Genomic DNA, 22847 nt, shown 5'->3' on the forward strand with positions numbered 1-22847 from the left:
GTACATTTGTGTTTTTAATGTTAATTTTATCGTTGTGTTGTTACTTTGTTGTTTTTATCTCTGCTCTGTAAGGTGACCTTGAGAGTTTTGAAAGGCGCCTTTAAATAAAATGTATTATTATTATTATTATTATTATAGAGTCATTCTTAGTAGCGGAAATAGTAGGCTATTTTAAGATATCTAAAACTTTATTTCTTCTTGTCGAAATTTGTTAGCCTATCTTTTAATCCTTAAAAAGATCTACAACTTCATTCTTTCTGAATGAACCTTCTGGATATCTGTAACAGAGCATATATCAGATATCTACAATCCAGTTGTTTCGATTCATTATTTAAATTTTGGATATTCAATGACATTATGGATATCTTAAATTATATGTCTTTTTGTATATATATATTAAAAACCATGACTAGTAAATGTATTTTAAATATATGAAATTTGAGATTTATTTAGCAGATAACCATAATTTTAATTTCAAATATCCAATATGAACAACAAATCTATATCCATAATGTCATTTTGAGTACCCAAAATACAATCGAAGTGTGATAGCCTAATTGATTTCTCAAATATAGTTATTGATAGGAGTGTGTTTGTTTGACTATTAGTTTTACAACATGTTGTATCAGTTTAAAAAAAGACAGTCAGTGTGTTAGACCAGCTTATATTTTGCTAGACTGCTTTATTTAGTATATACTCATGTATGATCTCTGAATGCGTCACAAATTCGGTCAGCATTAAAGAAGTAACATTGAAAAAAACTGCATTAAAATTTTGATGTTAATATTTCTTCATTTATTTCCTTATATTCCTGTTATCACTTCTGCTTTTTTCACAAGTATGTCAAGAGCTGCTTAAATACTAAAATCATTTTCTTTTTATGTGTCATTACACCTTCTTGATGAAGTTTAGTCTTTATGTCGTAGTGTCATGACGAGGTGAAGTTGACCTAACCGTCCAACTGTGGATCATTACACATATACAGTGACATTTCAACTCTGTCTGTCCCTCTCTCTGTGCAGACAGACAGCTGGACTCAGCCAGTCCTCTCGCGTGCTCCATGGAGGGGGTTGGTCCATAATGGGACATGGTGTCAAGTAAGAGTCAGTTCATAGTCACAGAGCTAAGTTTACCTCCACCAGAGACGCACTACACTACGGTCTGGGAGTCACTGGCCGTCTCTCTTCTAAACTGAAGCCTCTCTGCCTGACTGACCTGACTCTTGTCTTTTGCCGACTTTCCCACTTGTTCTTTACACAGGTCTTTTGATATTTTTTAAAAACATTTTGGAGAAAAGGACAAGCATCCATCATGCAGTCCTGTGCCAGATGTGGGTTTGTGGTCTACCCCGCTGAGAAGATCAACTGCATTGACCAGGTAACACGTCGAGATACTGTGGAGACAGTTTCCACATCTTCCTTCATCACTTTTTGACAGTCATTCCGAATAATTTTGATCCGATTTAGAACTAACAAGAAAGTTAGATTTCCCAATTAAGTATAGTACGTTATAAACGTTCAAAATAACTGAGGGGATTGATTGTATGTTTCCAAATCAACTTTTTTTTTTACTAAAAACATAAAAAACATGTAGTCTGTAGTCCACAAATATATGATAACTGTTAACATCAATAGCAAGTGGTTTACCATAGAAAAACCGAAAAACCATACAGCCAACATTTAAGCCAATCTAACAGTATAAAATTGATTTTCTTTTTCTGTATACAATGCAAAATGAAGTTATATGCAATAAGAGTAACTTCAAGGTAATGCATCATCTACTTAAGAACTGCTAGTGATAATAGAACAATTATATAAAATAACTTTTTTACAAAAGTATTCAACAGGCTATGGATCAGAACACATTTTGTACAAAACTAATAGTGTTTATTTCCACATAGAGTTGACTGTTGAAGTACGTGCTATTGGTCACTTCTGCAGTATGAAAATCTGAAAACGCTGTCATAAGATTTTACATATTAACGCTGACCTACATGCTATATTAGAGGGTCAGCAAGTTCTCTTAAAAGATCAAGCTTGATTGCCACCTTTATTTTGGTCCTTTGGATTACCTGGCACTTTTTGTCGACATAGGAAAGATTAGGATACTTTTTTTAATGAATTTTGAGCTTGGAATTGAGTTTTTAAGATCCTTGTGTGTTTTGTATTTTTTTGTCCTTTAGAACTGGCATAAAGCATGTTTTCACTGTGATGTCTGTAAGATGGTCCTCACTGCCAATAACTTTGTGAGCCACAAGAAGAGGCCATACTGCTCTGTGTAAGTAATGGACACAAAAACACCTGACGATATATTGTGTAATCTTTAAAAAAGAGGTAGTTTTTAAGTTACTCTTGTTTCCATGAGCTCAAAATTGATGATTAAAATGATAACCAATATTACATCCCATCACTGCAGGCACAATCCGAGGAACAACACATTCACAAGTGTCTATGAGACCCCCGTCAACATCAATGCAAAGAAGCAAAGCAAGGCCAGCAGTGAGGTAAGATGATGTCATGTGCAAGAAAAGAAAACACAAGCGGCAACGTGAAACCAAATATTTCAGCCTTGATCCGCGTAAAGGTGCATTGTTGACAGGCTGACATAAGTAACTGTCTATGCCAAGTTCAGGCATAGCCTGAGTTGAACATTAATCATGGGATGGTCATGACACTCGAGATGCTATTCATAGTGGTCATTGTGTTACTTTGGATATTTAGGACTATAGTTTACAGAGAGTGATGCATGCATTGCAATTAAATTAAAGTAGATCAGATTTTGTATTAGTGCACAAACCGTCTTATTTTGTAAAAAAAAAAAAAGAATAACCTCAAATTTCAAACGTAAAAAATTCAACATCTGACTCAAAACTGAGTAATCTTTTTAATTTTTTTGTAAAGCTCTTATTCCTCTTTATTGGTTGGAAGATAGAACTATGGACGGCTGCTCTGAGTCCATGGTGACGGTAGCGGTGGGGAATGGAGATTGTGGTTCAGGTTATTTCTGTTCCAGTGACCGAGACCAGACAACCCCCTTTGGCTTAACTCACTTTATACTTCAGGGGGCTAAAATTATACATCAGGAAAAACAGCCCTGCATCCCTTCCTCTCCCTGCCACCTGCTGCTGCCTGTCTGTGTCTACCAGCTCATGCAATGCCCTTATGCTTATATTAGCAGTAGGCTAGCAAGCTCATTAGCTACTGCTGTGTCGCACTTGAAACTTGTAGGACTTAACGTGTTGATATTTGATCTGAGGGGCAGACATTAGACCACGCTGAGTGACCCTCCATCCTGTTCAGGGTCTTTGAAAATATGATATGGCGGCATGATAACATGCAGAGCTTTTGTTTTTTTTACCAGTTTTCTGGGAATATTAGTTTTCAGTGATGCTATTGGGTTATGCTAAAAGTCGACCATAAGTTTTGATAGAAAGTTTGGTTAACTCGACTTAAACCGGCTTCCTTTTTAGGGGCTAGCAGGGGGTCTGCTCTGGTTGATAAATAGACTGCTGTGTTCCAGGTTATAAATCATATACATTTAGGGTATTTGACAAATCAACATTATTTCACCTCTACTGGAGTGCTCAGCAACTGAAAAGAGAGAGAGATTTTTTTTTGTTTGAGGTTTAAATAACATATTTGATGACATGTAACCAAAAACAGCAAACATTTGCATCCAGCACTAAGCTATCTATAACATTGTGGTTAGCCAAGAAGTGGCTGAAGGCTAACCCTTTGTTAGTATGCCATGGTACATTAGAATAGGTGTAAATTTCTAGCTACATAATGTTACCTAGGAAGTTAATAGCTATCGATATGTGGAGTAGGATTTAACCTCCTTGCAAACATAATGTTAGCAAGGAAGTAGTTGAATGCTAGCATAAACTGATGTGTAAGGGTAACAAAACATAGGGTAACAAATATGAAGTTTTACCTTCAAATATAACCCAAAATACAAATCACTTTCCACTATAGTCTATCAGTTGTCTTTTCAGTTGCTTATTGAGAAGTGCTGAGATGCTAATGATATAAGAGATAACATATATAAGACCCACAACTAATAGTGAAGTTCAATTTATGATGGCAGAGGAAGATAGTAGCTGTGTGAATATGGTGAGTGTCTATCGCCCTGTTGTCTAAATATGGTCAGTCACGGATCAAACAAACGAGATGACAGAGGCCAAGATATCTCAGTAAAATCCAACACCTTCAAACAATCCAAAATGCAGCAGCCCAGCCCGACTTAAATAGTCGAAAAACATTCTTCTAGGTCAAACCTTTTTACTCCGATTTCATTGATTTCATTGATATTTCAAATCTTTTATTCTAAGTCTGTTTTTATTGCCTGTTTGTTTTTATTGCTTGTTTGCTTTTATTGTCTGTTGTCTGAGTATTTTACCTGTATTGAAAGTGCTATACAAATAAAGTATTATTATTATTATTATTATTATTATTATTATGATAAGGTCTTTTTTTGTATAGGTTTTAGTTTTAAGCCCTTAATATAATGATGGTCAAGAGAAGCAACCCTTATCCGTTACAAAACAGCTATTCCAAAATGACTGTGTTATTTTAACAGCTGAAGGATCATTACCAAACAGCTCAAAGTTTCATCACTCAGTGCTCCATTCTAGATCCTTCCTGGCAGGTCCGCTTCATCTTAACTGGAACATCCTATTTATTTATAACAGCAACTTAAAATAATCCCCACAATATTAAGCACCCCGCTCAGGATGTCGGGTTTAAAGTTGACAACTTGAGTATAGCATAATGCTTGTCTCCGTGGTCCTGAGTCAGAGTATGACTGTTTGTTGGCTTTATTTGGTGTGTTCAATACCAGAATGGATGCTGTAAGCACATGTACTGTATGCATGTGCACGTGTTGCTGACCTCTGCTTATCGCTTGTTGTTATGTGTTTGTGTGTGTTGTAGCTGAAGTATCGCGAAGATGGCGAACGCTTTATGTCCACCTTCCACCAAGACATGAGGTCCATGGAGCTGGAGAGGGCTCGCTTAGCCAATCAGACGTCTAGCCAGGTAAACTCCCAGAAAAGCTACTGGTCGTTACATCCAGTTGAAGGGAGTTCAAGCCCAAACTTGGGTCTAATTTGTAATGTCGTGGTGGTTTAGATTTTTATAACATATATAACAAAGAATCCATTTTCTTTCTGAGTGTAAAGCAGTAAAGGTACAGTGCAACCAGCTTCCCGAGTGGTTGATAATGCTAAGGTTTGTCTTTATTATTCAAACAGGCCTTTAAGTCGCAGTCTGAGTTCTCACAGCAGCAGACCTGGTACTCTGGCACTGTGACCAACCAGGAGGTAGTTACCATGTCTCAGGCCCAGAAGACCATCAGTGATGTGAGTGTAGATATTTCTCTCATTTATAAATCAAAAAATGTTCCAGGGTTACGGTGTCTTTTATATAAGAATGTATTTCTTATTCAACACTAGACAGTCAACCGTGATTGCTTTTATGCTTCTTCTGCAGGTGAATTTCTCAGAGGAGTTTGAGTCAAAAGGAAAAGGCAGCTTCCCTGCTATGATCACCCCAGGGTACCAGTCTGCTAAAAATGCCAATACTCTGGCAAGTAGCGTAAGTCAGCAATGAGATATTTGATTCTTTTTACCTCCCTGCACAAAATAGCCAAAATCCAAACCCTAATATTTAACATCAGATGATTAACTGAGGTCAATGAATGTGTCTCGGCTGTATGTGTAATGTTTTCTTTTCTCTTTAGCTGGAGTACAAAAAAGGACATGAGGAGAGAGTTTCAAAGTACACCACCTTTGTTGACCCACCAGAGGTGCTTCTGGCCAAGAAACAAGGTCAAATTGTTAGCGATGTAAGCCCTTCATTTAGCATTTCATGGTGACTTTAGAATGTAAAATTATGTTTTATATCATGAAGCTTTCATTGATTAAAAACAGACATGACTGTGTTGTTTTCCCTGCAGTATGCTTATACAGAAGCGTACGAGCAGCAGAGAGGTAAAGGGAGTTTTCCTGCTCATCTGACACCTGGATACAAGATGTCAAAGAAGGCCAGTGAGCAGGCTAGTGATGTAAGTAAGCCAAATTAAAAATATCTATACACTGTTACAGAACCCTGATCATGCATTGCTAATGTTTTTTAATGTCCTTCCAGATAAAGTATCGTCAGATGTACGAACAGGAGATAAAGGGTAAGGCCAGCACAGAGGCAGCTGTGGCTGAAGCCGTTCACGCCAGAGAAAATGCAGAGAACTTGAGCCAGGTGACTCTTACTTATTTAATAATGACTTTAAACTTAAAAGCCTCATAAAGCTCTTTATTTTGCATAAACCAATATAAACGGTCATTTTTAAAAACATTTAAACATTTTCATAGTGTAAGATTTAGGTAACCGACTTGTTTAAAGTAGTTTGCTATGGGAGTAAAAAAAAAAATTATGATATTTTTGTATTATTTATTGTATTTTGGAATTACAAATGAATTAAATAAATATGCTGTCTTTCCAGATTGCCTATACTGAGGAGTACGAGCAGCAACGGGGCAAAGGAAGTTTCCCGGCCATGATCACCCCTGGTTATTCTCTTGCAAAGAAAGCTCAGGAGAACGCGAGTGATGTGAGTATCAAGTAAAAGCATCAAATCACCCTTACATGTACAGTATGACTTGCATTAGAGTGGATGTATATTTGGAGGCTATTTTGTTGGATAATCTCAAAACTCCCAATTAGTTGACAGGTGAAGTGGGTCCCTCGGGATCTCTTTTTCTAAAAAAACAAAAAAGTCATAATTTATTTTCTGAAAAGGCGTTTATATGATATTCCACTTCTGGCAATGTATGTTTATTTTGTCACCAAATCTGTTTAGGACCAGTGTCCATTTGAAATATAACATGTTAAGAAAAGGCTTTAGTGTTGTGATTGTGGACTTGTTTCAAGTTGAAAAAATGTGGTACACAAATCCAACCACAAAAGTGCTTCAGCAGAAGCCCCACTGGCCACCCATTTTTCCCCCTACATTTTGAGGATAACATTAAAGTAGTCCAAAGGTTGGTTCGCCTGAACCTCTGCAAGCTGTGCAGTTAAAAATGGAGTCTGTATCACATGTGTAACAGTGTTGTGCATGCTGTCAAAACATAACAAAGTGTAGAATGTAAGAGCCACAGCTTCATCCATCATCTGGCCGTGTCATCACCGGGCAGAATAGATGACGGACAACAATGAGAGCCTCCCTGTCTGCCTGTCGTCATTCTTTAAACTCTCAAGTCTTACTAAATTGTGTGCGTGTGTGTGCATGTTTGTATGTGTGTGTGTGTAAACATGTATGTGCATACCACCCATCTCCTCACACAACATGTTGTCCTCATATAAACACTACATTATCTCTCATCTCTTTGCAGCTGAAATACAGGAAGGACTTAAAGAAGATGAAGGGCACCTCACACTTCCATAGTCTGACATCTGAGGACAATCTTTCTTTGATGAACGCCCGCAAGATTAACAAGCTTGTTAGTGAGGTGAGTTTTTCCACCTTCATTTAGTGAAAAAAAAACCTTTCCATTTCAGTGAAGTTGGTATCAAAAGCATCCCTAAATCTACACTTAAGCCGGAGACAAATGATGCTGCTAAGTGTGTGTGTGTTGTGTGTGTATGTGTGTGTGTGTGTGTGTGTGTGTGTGTGTGTGTGTGTGTGTGTGTGTGTGTGTGTAGAGCTGGAAATATCAGACATAGTGTGTCAGTTTCCAGCAGACATGAAGCCACCCAACTTGCATTTTCGGCATCTCTGACATGCTGACCCGCTGGGGTTACAGCTTCCCTCCAAGGCCAAAGGACACCCTGTCAAAATAAAGTTACCTCAGACAGGAGCGTCATGTTAAAGTCAACATTCTCAGCCCTTAAGAGTATATATAAAAAAAACGTGCACATCTTGTCTGTGCACATAGTTCTTGTTATGGCATGAACGTTGAATGGTGACAAAACTCTCCTTGTTTGGTTGCGTGTTTAAGGTACTGACATGTTGAATGGTGCCATGCTGTCATTGTTAAGCTGAGCAACACATATTTAAGATTTAAGGACTCTGAGTCTCTTGAGTAATGATAGAAAGGTGTCACTGATGGTGACTGATCAGTGGAAGGTACTTTAAATTTAGCACATAACTTTAGCTCTAGCTTTGCATCAACAAAACAGGGGTCTGTGATGAATATTTCAACAAAGACGCTGCTGTCATTTTTCATATTTTTAACCAGGTCGAGTACAAGAAGGACCTTGAGAACACCAAAGGTCACAGCATCAATTTCTGTGAGACACCACAGTTTCAAAATGCTGCTAAAGTTGCCCAGTTCACAAGTGATGTAAGTGTGATGCATTTTTCAACAAATTATACCCTTCTGTAATCATCCCCAGCACAACAAAACTATAAAATATAAAATATATAAAAATTTGACCAAAGTGTACATGTCATCTGTGCATATGGTTACGTAACAGAATCCTACATCGCTTCTTTTATTTCTCAAAGAACAAGTATAAAGAGAAATACACCAGCAGTATGAAGGGCCACTATGAAGACTCTGGAATTGATAAGAGGACCATGCACGCCATGAAAGCCAGGAAGCTTGCCAGTGATGTAAGCCTTTTCTTTTATCATTGACTTGTCATTATAAGTCAAGGCATTTACACAAATTATAAAATCCCACAAGTGACTCCACTGGTTTTGTAATCAAGGGCTATCTTTAAAATGTTTGATATCTAAAGGCTCTTCTAATTCACTAGAGTGTCTCTTCTGCTGACAGGAAAGGATATATATTTATTATTTATATATTTCTGATATGTTCATATATTTCTTATTGTAATGGTATACTCTATACAAATGTCTTATTTCATTGCTTGGTATTTTAATCATAGAACTGTATACACATATAGTAAATACAATGTCGGTTATATCACTGACAGTTTTCTTGTAAATCCCAGATTTCTTATAAACAAGGCGTTGAACAGGAGCAGGGTGAATACAACTACCCAGCTACCCAAACACCAGGCTACCAGAGCCAGAGGAAACTGGACCCACTGAAAGACGTGAGCTCTTACCACTCATGTCCTTTTTTTTATTTTCTTACAGTCAATATCTGGGAACATGCCAATTACATTAACATTTCCAAACAGAAAGTTTCCTCGTATTTGAAACTTTTAATACGTTTGTTTTTTCTCTGTTTGACTGCAGAAGAACTACAGGCAACACATTGACCAGGTCAAATACAGTCCAGTGACGGACACACCTGAGATTATTTTAGCCAGGAAAAATGCTAAGCTCAACAGCAAAGTAAGTGTTTGCCAAGTAACTCACCACCAATGATCAATAATTAAAACATGACAACTTCATCAGCACTTTCCAGCTGTGCACTAAGATAATGACTGTTGAGTTTGATTTGTTGTTCATGTGTCTTTTAGCTTAATTACAAAGCAGACTATGAGAAAACCAAACATCAGTACACACTGTCTCAGGACCTGCCCCAGATCAAAACAGCCAAAGCTAATGCTGCTTTGTGCAGTGATGTAAGTTATGACCTATGACACAGTGACAATCTCTCATCCATCCTTTCAGTGTGTATGTGTACATCTGAGGCTCATTCCCATGCTCAGAGAAAATAAAATCAGAATTTTCAATTGATGATTTAAATATATACATCTGATTGGTACAGATTAAATACAAGGAGGAGTGGGAGAAGACCAAGTCCAAAGCCTGCGACATCGGTGTGGACAACCTGAGTGTCAGAGCAGCGAAGGCTTCTCGTGATCTTGCCAGTGATGTAAGTAAACACACGCTATCCTCCACTGCAAGGAGACTGTCGGAGCAAAAAACTTAAGTGGGTTTAGTCAAATATGATAATTAAATCAGATGGACATGGGTTTCAGATTAAATACAAAGAAACGTACATGAAGGACAAGGAAAAGGCAGTTGGGGTCAACTTCAGTGACTCCAAGACTCTTCACTCTCTTCAAGCAGCCAAGCTGAGCAGCGATGTAAGCACATTTGTTTTACACTGAAGCAGGTTTATTTCACGTGACCCAAGCAAAGTATACATAATATGCACTCTGACATATATTTACTTGAATTGCTTTCATTAGATTGCATACAAGAAGAGCTCCAAGGAGAGCCAGAGCCAGTTCAGTCTGCCTCACGACATGATGAACCTGAGCCACGCCAAAAAGGCTCAGGCCCTCGCCAGTGACCTGGAGTACCGCACAAAGCTGCACGACTACACCGTCATGCCTGATGACATCAAGGTCCTGCAGGCCAAAAAGGCTTACGCACTGCAAAGCGAGGTAAGAGAGAAGACAAAAAGAAGAGATAAGCTCCTAGTTTATTGTTCAAATAGTAAGATGCTTTACTGGAGTTTTTCTGATACCGATAATCGTATTGGCAATGTTTCTGATACAGTCTAAAATGTTATATCTGGTAATGGCATGTAAGCCAATCTAGGCTGCAACCAGAAACTGAAATGTGTTAACCCCGCCAAAAAATCTACAGTACCTGTTCCCCTTTCTCTAAAACAGAAACTGACACAGCTAAAATACATAATATGGCTTCAACTATCTACTACTGTTTTAAAGGCACAAAGAAGAGCTAGTAATATGTGAGACAGCATTGTGCTGCTAGCAAAGAGTTTACTGTAATGTTAGTCTAACAACATTTCAGTACAGCTATTTCCCATCTCTTTCATTTTAGATAAGTTATTAAGCAGGTTAATGTTAGTTGTCTGAATGTTTAGCAGTTAACAATCTGATTTTCTTGTACATAAGTCAGAAGGAACATTAGCCAGGTTGCTGCTAGCATTAGCAGAGGCTTTTTTTTTTTGCTTGTTTTTAAGTTACACTGCAGAAGTCACAGAAGTCACAAAAAGTGTGTTTGTGTAACAGCTGGTCAAAAATATCTCATTATACATAATAAAGCCATATTCAACATAAAAGTCCTTTAAACATCTTATTTCAATATATAATAAGCAAAAAATAAGATTCTAATGGCTTGTTAAAAGTTAAACATATCTAATAATGGGGCAGGTTAATCTTACTTTTTGAATGTCATGAAATGAAAACTTTCATGACACTTTTCCAGTGTAGGTACCGAGTCAAGCCATAAAACAATGTTGGCACTCATGACATCTAGGGTTAGTATACACCAGTGTAAGGATAATGATGACAATAACAATAATAATAATAGTTTTTTTCTACTGGCATTAGAGGTGTTTGATGGTGTTTGAAAATATCTGCTATGCCAAAATTATTGACACTTTTTGTCCCTCCACAGAACCAGTATCGCTCAGACTTGAACTGGATGAAAGGAGTGGGCTGGGAGACTGAAGGCTGTATGAATATCACCCAAGCCAAGAAAGCTGGAGAGATGCTTAGTGATGTGAGCAAAATTGTGTCTTTGTGTACTTGATTCCATTCGATAATTAACTTTATACTGTTTATGATACACTATCTATTAACTGCCTTTTTTCTTACAGACTAAATACCGTCAGAAGGCTGACAGCATCAAGTTCACCCATGTAGCCGACGATCTGTCCATCAAACATGCCAAGAAGAGCCAAGAACTGCAGAGCGATGTAAGGTCTTCACTGTTATGATGCAGTCATTAACATTTAAGTCAGCTGAACTCTTAAAACATTTATCTTTCTGATTTCCAGCTGGCATACAAAGCCGACACAGAGCAGATGATACACCAGTACACCATGACAAAAGATGAGCCTCTGTTCAGACAAGCAAAAGCTAATGCTGACCTTCTCAGTGGGGTAAGATATGTTTTTTTTTTAATCTCAAGAAGCCGGATACATTATATCAATAGTGTATACATAAAAGTGTCTATAAATTATACATTTCAACAAAATTGATTGATGAAGACCATTGATGAAGACTATACCTCATTAATATCATAAAATTAACTTTTGGAATAATACAATTAAAAACATGAATAAAAAATGTACCTCAGCTTTTGTTAGCACTTTAATAGTATTTAATCAGATTAATACATATATATGAGAAGTGTTTGATATGCTAACCTTTTCTAATCTATGTTGTTCTGTAAGATATAGTTTTTTTTTCTTGATGATAGTGAGTGGTGTACCTCAGGGTTCAGTGTTTGGACTGGTAATGTTTTTGCAAGATTTTGATCTAGTTGCTCTTATTATTATTATTATTATTATTATTATTATTATTATCATTATTATTATTATTATTATTATTATTATTATTATTATTATTCGGAGACCAGAATATGCTTAAGCTAGCATACATTTCATGTCAGTTTGCCTCCCATGTTTATTAAATAGAATATACAATGAACAACCTTGTTTTTAATCAAAAGGCAAATTCACTTAAAGTGAAGTTTCGCCAACAATAAAGTTGTTATAGGAGGATGTTTTTATGGTGTAACAGAGTAAAGTAAAGCATACTAAACAGTTATGACTGTGTAACTTGACCTGGTTTAACATGATCTGCTCTTAGAAGAAGGAGAATCTCAGTTATTTTTGGAACCAACGGTATATCTTCAACTGATGATTCTTGTGACTCCATTAAGTGTCCTCACATGACATTACGTTGATTAACAAAGGACTTTGTCCATTAATTCGAAATAAAGAGAATTGGGTTACCATTATAACCCTAATCCCTAATTTGAAGATGACATAATGCACTTTCCCTGTTTAGAAGTTTAAATGGCACTAGGTCCACGCAACGTTTTGAACAAAAAGGTCCTTCGTGGCCAGTTTGACTTGCATGTGGCCAGAATGTTGATCAGAAATGATCTGGGTATTCAAGAAGTGCCGTGCAATTTAATATTCTGTCGAGACTAAAGCAGTGGGAGCTGCCTCACATCTTTTCTTTTCAAATTTTCATTCATTCAAGATCATTTGATAAACATTGTTAACTTCTTTTTACTGACTTTTTTAATTGGGAGCAGAAGAGAATTTCAAATTGTCATTACACCATGCATATGTCAACACTTTTTTTCTATGTCATCCTTAGATTTATTTATTTAATCAATCAAAGAAGAAATAACAGAATCCAACCTCTTTCAAAGGAGGTTTATAGTCCATTTAAACATATCTTAATGGAGGAAGTTCACTATCTCCTTTTAATATGTTAAAAAATTAGAGTTAATACAGATATCTTTCCTTTTTGTTTTTAGAAAGTGTACAAGAGCAACTGGGAGAAGCAGAGGGAGAAGGGCTTCGAGCTGCATTTGGACTCTCTTTCTATTCTCACAGCTAAAGCCAAAAGAGACCTGGCCAGTGATGTGAGTTATTCTAAAGAACTGTCTGCAACTTGAAAGTGCTATCATAGATTTGGACTTGTATATGCTGGCTTTTGTTAAAAACCCTTATCATCTACTATCCCTGCAGGTCAAATACAAGGAGAGTTATGAGAAAAACAAAGGAAAGGTGATTGGCATTAAGTCGGTCAGTGATGACTCTCAGATGGCTCACTCTGCTCTGGCCACCAAATTACAGAGTGGCCTCAACTACAAGAAGGACTACGAGGACACTAAGACCAAATACAGGTGAGGCTCCTTACCTTTAATAAGCCATTTGAACTCTTTAATACTATAATAACTATCCATTGAACCTATGTTCATGTGATCTTGTTGTACCAGAACAAAATTTACAGTATGAAGTTATTCTCCTTCACAGTCTTCACCTGGACATGCTTAACATCAGCCATGCCAAGAAGGCCCAAGACCTGGCAACTGACACCAACTACAAGACTGTCCTCCATGACTACACAACTCTGCCAAATGACATGAAGGTGGCCTGGGCTAAGAAGGCCTATGGACTGCAGAGCGATGTAAGTCTCATATGTAGACATTCATATAAAAGCCTGTTTTATACAAAAGGAAACACAACTGAAGTTTAAAGTTGTGTGTCTACTGTATGTGTTTATTTAGAAACAGTACAGGTCAGATCTGAACTGGATGAAGGGCGTCGGCTGGGAGGCCTCAAAATCTTTGGATGTCCAGCAGGCGAAGAAAGCTGGGGAGGTCCTAAGCGAGGTAATTTTTAACCCAGAATGCATTGCAATTGGAAAATAAACATTATATAATAGAGAGATGTGTCTAGAGATATGTGGTTAAATGCTAACCAACAAAACCAGTGTGATTCTTTCCTTGACCCACGTTAAAACTTAAAGTTTCCATTAAAACTCACATATCATGAAGCATCTGATTAACCACACCCCAGTGCTATTCACAACCAGAAAAAACATGTAGGTATATTACCACGAGATGAGAAAGAGATATGCATAATTGTGTAACGTATAACTGGAAGGCACACATCTAGGTTTACAGCTGAGGTCAAAATATATTTTAAGAGCAGTGGACCATTCCTGCTCTCCAGAAACTGGGTTAAGTATGCAGGCTTCACTAGAGCTATGACTAGAGACCAGACTGATTACACCAATTAAAGCTGTCACATATTAAAAGGATCATTAGGGCTTACTTGTTCGTTGGTTCACATTCCTTTCACTGTCATTAGAGAGATCAGGAAAATTAGGATGTTTTGACGTTGCACCTTTTTGCTATTCAAACCCTCTTGGGTAAAGACTCTAATAATCCTCCTTAATGCCCAGTGTCCAGTTTCATAAGGGCTTATTTGTGCCAAGCTATTCTTGTATAAGTGTCTGTGTCTTATTGGAAAACTGGCTTTATATACAGATATATATACAGATGCCTCTATATACATAAAGGCATCTGTATGAATTTCAGTCGGTTTTATTTAGATTGAAAAACTCCTCACAGGACCTTAATAGACTTTTGAATTTCTATATCGATAAGAGACGAGCCTCTGATCAAACAAAAGCTTGATCAGAGGCTATTTTTCATCTTTTAAAAAATCAGCCTTCTCAACCTTTTACCTCTTTATAAAAGCCCAAGTGTAATTTTTTTTATAGATATGGAAAACCTTTCTGACATTTCTTTTTACGAAATCTTTTTAATAGCTGTGTGCAAGCAGTGCATAAAGATCGTTCTGTGACACATCTAGTGCAAACTGGCAACACCAGGCTCTATTCATAACCTCTTCATAAGCAGCTGACCCGTATTTAAAGGGTCATCCCGGTCAGGCTTTCCAACATTAGACCATGAAATGATAGACTGTGCATGAATAGAACAGACACTTTGAGTGCCCTCTATCTATGTACCTTCAGGTTCACTGTATATCTCTATTTCATATACAAACATTTTTAAATGAATTTTTAAATTGTATAATTTTGCAGACAGTATATTTGTTAGTCAGTTGATAACACGGTGCCCTCTACTGCTCATTAAATGCATGTGCATCAGTTTTCTATAGCTGTATTACACTGTGGCATCTACAAGGATTTAATGTTGATATTTACCTCTCTAGAAAAAGTACCGTCAGGATGTGAGCGCTCTGAAGTTTACCAGCGTTGAAAACACACCAGAGATGGTTCAGGCCAAACTTAGCAACAAGCTGGCCATTGATGTAAGTTCAGCTGTCGTATATATACAGTGTGCAACTCAAATGCATGAAATGTGATGTATTTTTGAAGCTTCTCCATAATGGATTGGTCAAATTTTGCTAAAATGTAGGACTTTTTTTTGGCTAAACGTTGGGCAAACTTCTGCATGTCTGACTCCTGCACTGATGGCTTCATATAAATACTGTAAATATGTGGTGTAAACAAAGACACCTGTCAGTGATCAGGTATCAGTAATGCTTTATTTTCTTCTTTACAGAGGTTGTACAAGGAGAAAGGTGAAAACATGAAGCACAACTACACACTTAGTGGAGAGCTGCCTGAGCTTGTTCAGGCCAAAATCAATGCTATGAACATCAGTGAGGTAAGCAAAGCTCACACAGATACGTTAAAGAATTGTAGCAAATCTGTGTTTAAACTTCTGCTGTGTACATTTTCAGAGCTGTTACAAGGAATCCTGGACTAAGGTTCGAGACGGGGGATACAAGCTGAGTCTGGACGCCATTCCTTTCCAGTCTGCCAAAGCATCAGCAGAGATCCTCAGTGATGTAAGCTTTCAAACGTACTCTTCTTTATCATCAAAAAAAGGTTACCTGCAAAAGTTGCAGACAGTTTCTTGTTCTACTTAAGGAGACTTTCTTAAATTTTCTGTCCCACTCATAAAAGTCTAAACCTTAAAAAAAGAGTTGTCAGTTTTATCCTAACGATTGCTCAGCACAGTGATGCATTTCATTTCACAACAGCACCTGGAATAAAATGATTCTTTGTTGCTTCAGCAAAAGTACAAAGGAGAATTTGAGAAGAGCAAAGGGAAGATGATCGGTCTGAAAGGACTGGAGGGTGACATCAACATCGCTCACTCTGTCCATGCCAGCCAGCTACAAAGTGATGTGAGTTATTGTAACTGTTGTACAAAAAGAACAGAAGCAAATAAAACGGGTTATTATGTGTAACACATACGGCTACCTTTTCCCTCTCCAGATCAAATACAAGAAGGACTCAGCAAAGGAGCTCTCCAAGTTCCACCTGTCCATGGACATGCTGGGGGTGTCTCATGCTAAAAAGGCTCAGTCTCTGGTCAGCGATCAGGACTACAGGCTCACCCTGCATCAGTACACCTCGCTACCTGATGACATGAAGGTGCAGGCTGCAAAGAGAGCATACGCCCTGCAGAGTGAGGTGAGACAAGACAGCAGGTGGCTGCAAACAATATGTGGTACTGATTTTAATAAAGTATTTTGTGCATACTTTCTCCTTCTCTTGTTTAGAACATAAAAAAAATCAAATACCCCAACTGGGTGGTCCTGAATTGAATTTGAAAAAACTTCCATTGTTAAAAATGTGTGTTTCCATGTGTGTGTATGTCACAGAAAGTGTATCGTTCTGACCTGAACTACCTGCGAGGTGCAGCCTGGATCGGCACAGGGGCTCTGCAGATAGAAGGCTCCAAGAGGGCCTCAGACCTCATCAGTGATGTGAGACATCTTTACCTTGTTTTGTCATTTTCTTATCCCTTTCTCAATCTTTTAAATATACTGTAGATTCCAAACTTAATGCTTCCATGAAAGTCTATATGAATTTCAGGTGTCATCTACATGATATTATTGTGATTTCAGAACATATACTGTGTGGTTATTTACTATTATTCTCTGTCATCTTTACGGATTGTGGATGTTTTCTCTTTAGAAATACAAAATGTTCAACTAAATAACCTCAGAATCTACACACAAAAAAATATTATAGAGACTAACCGTTGTTTCTTTTGTGACAGAAAAAGTACCGCCAGCAGCCGTACAACTTCAAGCACACCTCTATCGCTGACTCTCCAGATATTGTCCACGCAAAACTCAGCGGACAGATCACAAATGAAGTGAGAAAATCTGCTTTACAACTGTTCTAGAAACTCTTTCCTGGTTTTTCTTTTTTCTTTTTTTTCCATGTATTTGCTGAGTAAAGTTGACATTGTAACTTAGTCAAACGACTGTAAATATCAACCATAATTTACCCCTCCCTCTCTCTCTCTCTCTCTCTCTCTCTCAGCGCTTGTACAAAGAGAAAGGGGTGAGCGACCAGCATAACTACACAATAACATCTGAGAGACCAGAGATTACACAAGCAAAGATAAATGCAGCCAACTTTAGTGAGGTAGGGATCTATACACAAACAAACTTTTTTTTAATAGTGTGTTTTTTTCAAGGTTAATAATTGTTGTTGATTGTTTTCTCTCTGCTGTAGAGCAAGTACAGAGAGTCCTGGCACACTCTGCGGGCTCAGGGCTACAAGCTCACCATGCAGGACATCCCCTTCCAGGCTGCCAAGAGCTCCACAGGCATCGCCAGTGATGTAAGATCAGAAACTCCCCCCCCCCCCAGGATTTATATTTGTCATATAACTTCCTAATTGTAGCATAATACAAGAATAAACAGCTTTAACTTGTGCATCCCTGCAGTACAACTACAAACACAGTCACGTGCTGGAAAAAGGGAAGCACATCGGTGTCAAAAGCGTCCTGGACGACCCGCTTCTCCTGCACTGCCTGCAGGCCGGCCGGCTCGCCAGCGACCAGGAGTACCGCAAGGACGCGCTGACGACCAGCGGGCAGTACCACCTCAACCATGACATGATCCACCTGGTGACAGCTAAGAACGCTCAGGCCCTCGCCAGCGAACAGGACTACAGGAAGAGGCTGCACGAGTACACAGTGCTGCCTGATGACATGAAGGTCAAGTGGGCCAAAACGGCGTACAACCTGCAGAGTGAGGTGAGAGATCAGTTTCCAGAGGAGCTGAGGAGGACATTCGTTTTTGGGATTAAACTTGGCTGACATGTTTTCTTTCCGTGCGTGTAGAAACTGTACAAGTCCGACCTTAATTACATGAAGGGTGTGGCCTGGGACGGCGTGGGTGCTCCTCAGCTGGAGTCTGCTAAGAAGGCTGGAGAACTTATAAGTGATGTGAGAACATTTTGATATTTTCATAGTAAAGTTATAGGACCTGAACAACCTCAAAGTGTTATGGGAAAAAAAAACTCCTATTGTCTTAAAGTAAGTTTTATGGATTGTTGCTACTTGGTTCTTTCATTTTACAAGTTACAGTATTCTTTCAGTTAAATTTATTTACTTACATGAAGATGTTGGTACAGTTTCAAAGTCTTACGAAGCATTCGTTAGTGTTATATTTGTTGGCCTCAAAGTTGTCAAATCAAATAAAAAGGGCGACTGTAAATACTAACATCAGCTCATAAAAAGACCATTTATATGTTTGTTTTTGATGAAACTCCCTGCAGATAGTTGTAGCTACACACTGGATAGTATATGTAAAGACTTATTCTGCATCTGTAGAGTCATCTTTAAGCTCTATGTTCAAAAAGAAAAACAACATTTGGTCTTGGATAGGTTAAATCATTGTTTCACTGCTGTTAATTTCCCTCCCTTTAAAGATAAAACAGCCTTAGTGTTGCTTTGCAATATTTGACTGACATTTGAGCTACACCGTACTTGAATGTGTAATGTTGCCCTTAAATTTACTAATTATTATATATATATTTGTTTCCAGACAATTCACTAAATAATGGCTAACTAAAGGAGCAACATGTACATCTGACACCTAGTGTTTAAAATGGGTACTGCAGTCCAAATTCTAAACATTGAAGAGAGCTGTCTCCCCCTCGCCCCCTCCTCACTAGAGTCGAAGCTTCAGTGTTTAGCCAGCTCTGCAGCGGTCTTGAAACATTTCTGCGTTCTAACCGCTCTCTGTCTTGAATCTTATTAGAACAATGCCGAGGCTTTTTAGGTCGGGTAGAATCAGTTATATCTGAACCAGTTCACTTGCCCGCTTCCATCCCTGCAATACCTTAAAACCGCCTATCTTCTCTGGTCAAAAGAAAAAATTCCGCACCAGAACCGAAACTTAAAAGGATGACATACTGACTGCTGCGTCGACAGACAAGCGAGCACTTCAACATAACATGTTTCCTTAATGTCTGATGATATAGTAAGGGGATTTTATGATTTAATTCAGTAGATGTCTTACATATATGACCTTTAAACACAGTGTGTTCCACTTTAAATGTGACATAGTTTAACAAAAAAACAATCTGAATTTCCTGCTGCTAAAGTGTCTGTGTCCTTCTGTCATGCAGAAGAAGTATCGTCAGCTGCCAGACAGCCTGAGGTTCACCTCAGTGGCTGATTCTCCGGACATCGTCCACGCTAAGACGAGCTACCAGCAGTGCAGCGAGGTGAGGTGCAAAACATAAAAAGGCTTGCGAAATGATTCAAAGTCTTATTCTACCTTTTAAAACATCTGTTTCAAAATCATAAATGTTGATGTCCTGTTGATGTCCTGACACTGCAGAGGCTGTACAAAGCTGGGAAGAATGACGACATGCACAAATACACTTTACACTCAGATGATCCAGACTTTGTCAGAGCCAAGATGAACGCCAAGCAGATCAGTGATGTAAGGCACAAAATCACAATCTCAACATTTCACAGATTAGAAGCCGATACCACTGTGTGATGTGTTTTTTAAAATCTTTAAAAATCTTTTTTAAAAACATTTTACACCATGAAGAAAGTTTACAAGGCGTCTGGGGAGCAAGTGAAGACATCAGGCTGCGATCTGAGGCTGGACGCTATACCCTTCCAAACCGCCAAGGCCTCCAGAGAAATCGCCAGTGATGTGAGTCCATGTGGTGGTTCAGTTTGTCACACGATTTCAGCTCCTTTAGTCTTTCTTAAAGAGAAAATATGAGTCTATTTGCAGCAACCTTTCTCTGTTTAAATGATGATTTTTAAAAAAAGCTGTAGGGCCACTTTACCTTTAATATTATGCCTACACCTCATTCATAAAGCTTCATATTTTTGTCTTGGAAAATGTCGTCATTATATTTTCAACCCAAAAGCTTATAGCATAATTATCTGCATGCTGAAGTATTAGCTTGTAAATCTTGCATTAGTAAATGCATCTCAGAGTAAGCTATTAAACTTCAACAATATAATTTATTTTTTTCAGTTCCGCTACAAAGAGTCCCACGTGAAGGAGAAAGGCCAGCAGGTGGGGCTGCGCTGTGTGGAGGACGACCCCAAGATGATGCACAATATGGCCGCAAGCAAACTCCAGAGCAACCTGGAGTACAAACGGCAGTCTAAAGAAGATCAGGCCCACTTCAAAATGCATGCCGACCAGCCCGAGTTCCTGCTGGCAAAGAAGAGTCAGGCTCAGGCCAGTGACCTCACCTACCGCCACAAACTCCACGACTACACTTGTGACCCCGAGCAGCTCAATGTAAAGCACGCCAAGCAGGCCTATAAGCTGCAGAGTGACGTAAGTCCTGGTGAATTCCGAGTACATTGTTTTTCTCAAGTTGTTCTGCACCAGTCAGTGCCTATATTCAAGTAAATGTAATTAATATAGTCATGTTTTTCACATGCATTTTGATCGATGAACAGATTGATTTTCCCTTCTTCTTTATGTCACAACTACGACACGGTAATAAAAAACATTTCTAAGATATAATGCAAAACTTATATAAAACTAAAATGATAAAGTGGCTTAGGGGTTGCTCTTGCAATATTATCCCCCAACTTCTTGTCCTGATAGGGCAGCCCTTCATCAATATCTTTATTTTGATAACTTGGGTATTTCAGTTAACAATTGTGTGCATATTCATCAACATTAATCGTTGTCTTTTTCAGACACAGCAGGCAGCTTTTGAAGTAGAAAATCCCCAAAAAAGAATTGTATCCTGAAGGTGGATAGACAAAGTTGTCAACTTGCTGGCGAACATAGTGGAACATTTAGCTGCTTAAGAGCTGAGTGGTTCCCTCGTGACATGGTGCAGACCAAGAATAAATTCAAGGAAATGTTAGACTAATTTTGTCTCTGATGAGACATGATGAATACTAATGTTGCCATATATCCACTGGACGTGCTAATTGGCAATTAATTTTTGTTTGCTAAAGTAAAATTAATTTTTTTAGTTTCAAATATGGTGATCTTCATCCAAGTATTGTATTGTAGACCCACTTAAACATATTTGATTCCTACAACTGTACAGTATCAGTTCACCAAAATCATTTTTGCACCCTTTTGCTGCAGGTGAACTACAAGTCAGACCTGAACTGGATCAAAGGAGCGGGCTGGACCCCTCCAGGCTCCCATAAGGCCGAGCTCGCCCGCCGGGCTGCAGAGCTGGGGCTGGCTGAGGGGGTCAGCACAGACGAGGCCATCGCAAAGTATCAGCACATGATGATGGTGAGGACATGAGGAAGATCAATTCTGTCATTGATAAATCAATCGTCTATATTATATAGGTCGCTTAAAACTTCCTCTTCTTTGTTCATTCAGCTGCATCACCAGCAGCAGATGGAGCTGCAGCAACAAAATCAGCAGACTTCAGAGGAGGTGGAGACCAGCGAGGAGGTTCACAAAGGTGTCAACATGGACGCCATGGAGGTCCTTCACGTCAAAAGGATGAAGACCATCCAGACGGTCCAGAAAAAGTTCTCCACTACAACAACGTCCTCGTTCAAATCCATGGAGAAGAAGCAGAGCTCCTCCTCGTCCTCCTCATCAGCTGCTCTCCAGAGCTCAGTGACGTCATCCATGTCTAATAAAGCTGCTGCGATAAAGGACGCTTAGATCTGAGACTTTTTCAATGTTTAATAGAGCTTTTAAGATTTAAAAAATATGGTTACATTTTACAAAATGGATTAAGCTACAAATACTGACTTTGATGAAATGACTGTTGTGACTCGGGAGTTACAAAAAATTACAATATGGTGAGTGCAAAGGGTTTTAAGTAAGTTGAATAAGACAGGACTCGTCAAGTGAGGTAAAAGGGTTATCGGTGTATGTGTTGAGCAAAAAGCATGAATTGGAGATGAATTATATTAATAAGGTTGAATTTAAAGCCATTTTAATGTTTTTATTAAGGACTGTGTTCACCAGTTCCCAGAAAAAAAATTGGATTCAGGTTGCTTTAAGGGTAAAGGAGAAAGCATATCAAGTGGAAGTTTGCATTGTGCATTATTACAATACGTGTTTTTGAAGAAGTTTGGATTGAGATTGCCATATTGCCATGTATGTTTTTTTTAATTATCATTAGACAAGGCAAGGATAAAACATTGTTAGAACCATGCAAACCATTCATTTTTCTCCTGAAGTCTGTTCATATACAGTAGTGCACTTTGAGCTGTGAGTAAGAAATATAGGCCTAAAGAAATTATGCGTAGCCCACTCTTCATTCTGTCTGGCTGGTTCAGCTTTGTGAGTTTGTATCAGGTCCCATTTTAACTCAAAGCTGGGCTGGGAGTAAATGCTTGGTTTTATTGCTGATAAAATAAACTTGTTTTCCATGTCAAACTAA

At 38.3% G+C, this 22847-nt stretch overlaps 1 protein-coding gene across 2 annotated transcripts; it reads left to right on the forward strand.

Moving 5' to 3' along the window:
• Positions 1–1213: 1213 nt before the first annotated feature.
• nrap (nebulin-related anchoring protein) lies at positions 1214–22847 on the forward strand. Of its 2 annotated transcripts, XM_061027970.1 has the most exons (43): positions 1214–1377; positions 2183–2277; positions 2416–2503; positions 4932–5036; positions 5252–5359; positions 5490–5594; positions 5740–5844; positions 5956–6063; positions 6147–6254; positions 6499–6606; positions 7388–7504; positions 8234–8338; positions 8503–8610; positions 8955–9059; positions 9205–9303; positions 9432–9536; positions 9683–9790; positions 9897–10004; positions 10110–10307; positions 11290–11394; positions 11492–11590; positions 11672–11776; positions 13171–13278; positions 13385–13542; positions 13673–13826; positions 13927–14031; positions 15383–15481; positions 15736–15840; positions 15917–16024; positions 16253–16366; positions 16458–16655; positions 16847–16951; positions 17248–17346; positions 17517–17621; positions 17712–17819; positions 17926–18237; positions 18325–18429; positions 19617–19715; positions 19832–19936; positions 20051–20158; positions 20492–20803; positions 21578–21733; positions 21827–22847. In XM_061027970.1, the coding sequence occupies exons 1-43, from the start codon at positions 1312–1314 to the stop codon at positions 22118–22120; spliced, it is 5415 nt and encodes a 1804-aa protein (XP_060883953.1). In that variant the 5' UTR covers positions 1214–1311; the 3' UTR covers positions 22121–22847. The 2 variants fall into 2 exon arrangements, with proteins under 2 accessions (XP_060883953.1, XP_060883954.1); XM_061027971.1 differs by lacking the exon at positions 4932–5036.

Source organism: Labrus mixtus, chromosome 21, assembly GCF_963584025.1.
Source record: "Labrus mixtus chromosome 21, fLabMix1.1, whole genome shotgun sequence".
NCBI classification, from domain to species: domain Eukaryota; kingdom Metazoa; phylum Chordata; class Actinopteri; order Labriformes; family Labridae; genus Labrus; species Labrus mixtus.

Excerpts from the sequence above, each read along its gene's own strand:
- nrap (XM_061027970.1), top strand. The coding sequence starts at position 1,312 with ATGCAGTCCTGTGCCAGATGTGGGTTTGTGGTCTACCCCGCTGAGAAG. Across the intron at positions 17,347-17,516 it reads GCGGACAGATCACAAATGAA|CGCTTGTACAAAGAGAAAGG; the intron begins GTGAGAAAATCT and ends TCTCTCTCTCAG. Across the intron at positions 17,820-17,925 it reads CCACAGGCATCGCCAGTGAT|TACAACTACAAACACAGTCA; the intron begins GTAAGATCAGAA and ends GCATCCCTGCAG.